General features: G+C 54.3%; 1 protein-coding gene across 1 annotated transcript; it reads right to left on the bottom strand.

Moving 5' to 3' along the window:
• Positions 1-316: 316 nt before the first annotated feature.
• On the bottom strand, positions 317-931 carry DQ04_21661000 (hypothetical protein; the record flags this gene model as incomplete). Its single annotated transcript, XM_009318026.1, has 1 exon — positions 317-931. One exon carries the CDS (start codon positions 929-931, stop codon positions 317-319), a length of 615 nt encoding a protein of 204 aa, XP_009316301.1.
• Positions 932-1,183: the final 252 nt, after the last annotated feature.

A 1,183-nucleotide genomic window follows, 5' to 3' on the forward strand; every position in this document is an offset into this window, starting at 1 on the left:
ACTGTGGGACGATTCAAATTTTAGATAGAGGTGAGTGAAGAGAAAAGGAAGAGAAGGGAGATCACCGTAGAGACACTTGCATGTAGGCAATAACACTCATAGATGAGTGCCATGATGTACAGGGCTGTTGAAGGAAAGAAAATGAAACAAAATCGAACGACTGTAGCAGCAGAAAAGCGGAATTGAAGCAGGAATTTTCTTTACATTCGCTGCGTGCATGTGCGTGGTGCCGATGCCACAACAACGATCGACTACACACGCACATCAATACGCGCGTTGCGGAGTTTCGAAGGTCTACAAAGGCGTCCGATTGCTTTTACGTTTGCTGTAGATTCTGCGGATGTCTTTGTTTCTTGCCGTTCAAGAGACCCTCTGAGAGGGCATCGTTGCTCATCCGCATTTCATAGTACTTTCGCTTCGTCTCATGCAGCTCGCGCCGTAGCCGCTCCGCCTCGTACTTCAACTCTGAAATGTGCGTCGACGTCATATTGAGCTCCGACGCCTTCTGCTTCATCACAACATTCTTGTGCTGCAGGTCCTTCTGATACACATTCAGCTGCTGCGCCACCTCAAGCCCGGGCTGGCGGGCGAGTATGTTCTGCAGCTCCGTCACAAGGCGCTGCTTCTCCTGCAGCTCCATGTCTTTCTCCACGCACTCCTCCGACTTTGTAATGAGGCGGCGCTGCAGGTGTGTGATTTTGCGCTCGAGCTCCTCCGGCGTGGGGTCTTGCCCTTCCACCTTCTCCCAGCGCAGCGCATTCTTCGGGTTCTCGGCTTCCTCCGTGAGGGCCTGGACTCTGGCGCGCTGTGCCGTCAGCTCGTACTGCAGCTGCTTGATATCCTCCTTTAGCTGCTCCGTGTGGCGGGCACGTGTCTGGGCGATCATCGACTGCCGCTTCAGCTCCTCAATTTTTAGCCGTAGCAGCCGCATATCCTCCTGACGTGCGCGGTACGCTGCCTCTCCGTTGGTGAGGGCTTCCTGCTGTGTGCGCACCTTCTCATACAACAGCGCAAGCTCGTCGTTGCGGCGAATGAGCTGTGTGCCTAGAAGATCCCGCTCGCTACTCACTGCCAGGAATCTCTGACGCTGCTGGCTCAGCTCCACGTCACACTGGTTAATGACCTTCACGAGCTGCTTGATCTGCTGGCTCACGTTTTCACACTGCTGGTTGGCCTCATCAAA

This window comes from Trypanosoma grayi (genome assembly GCF_000691245.1).
Source record: "Trypanosoma grayi strain ANR4 Tgr_2166_V1, whole genome shotgun sequence".
In the NCBI taxonomy this organism is placed as follows: Eukaryota; Euglenozoa; class Kinetoplastea; order Trypanosomatida; family Trypanosomatidae; genus Trypanosoma; species Trypanosoma grayi.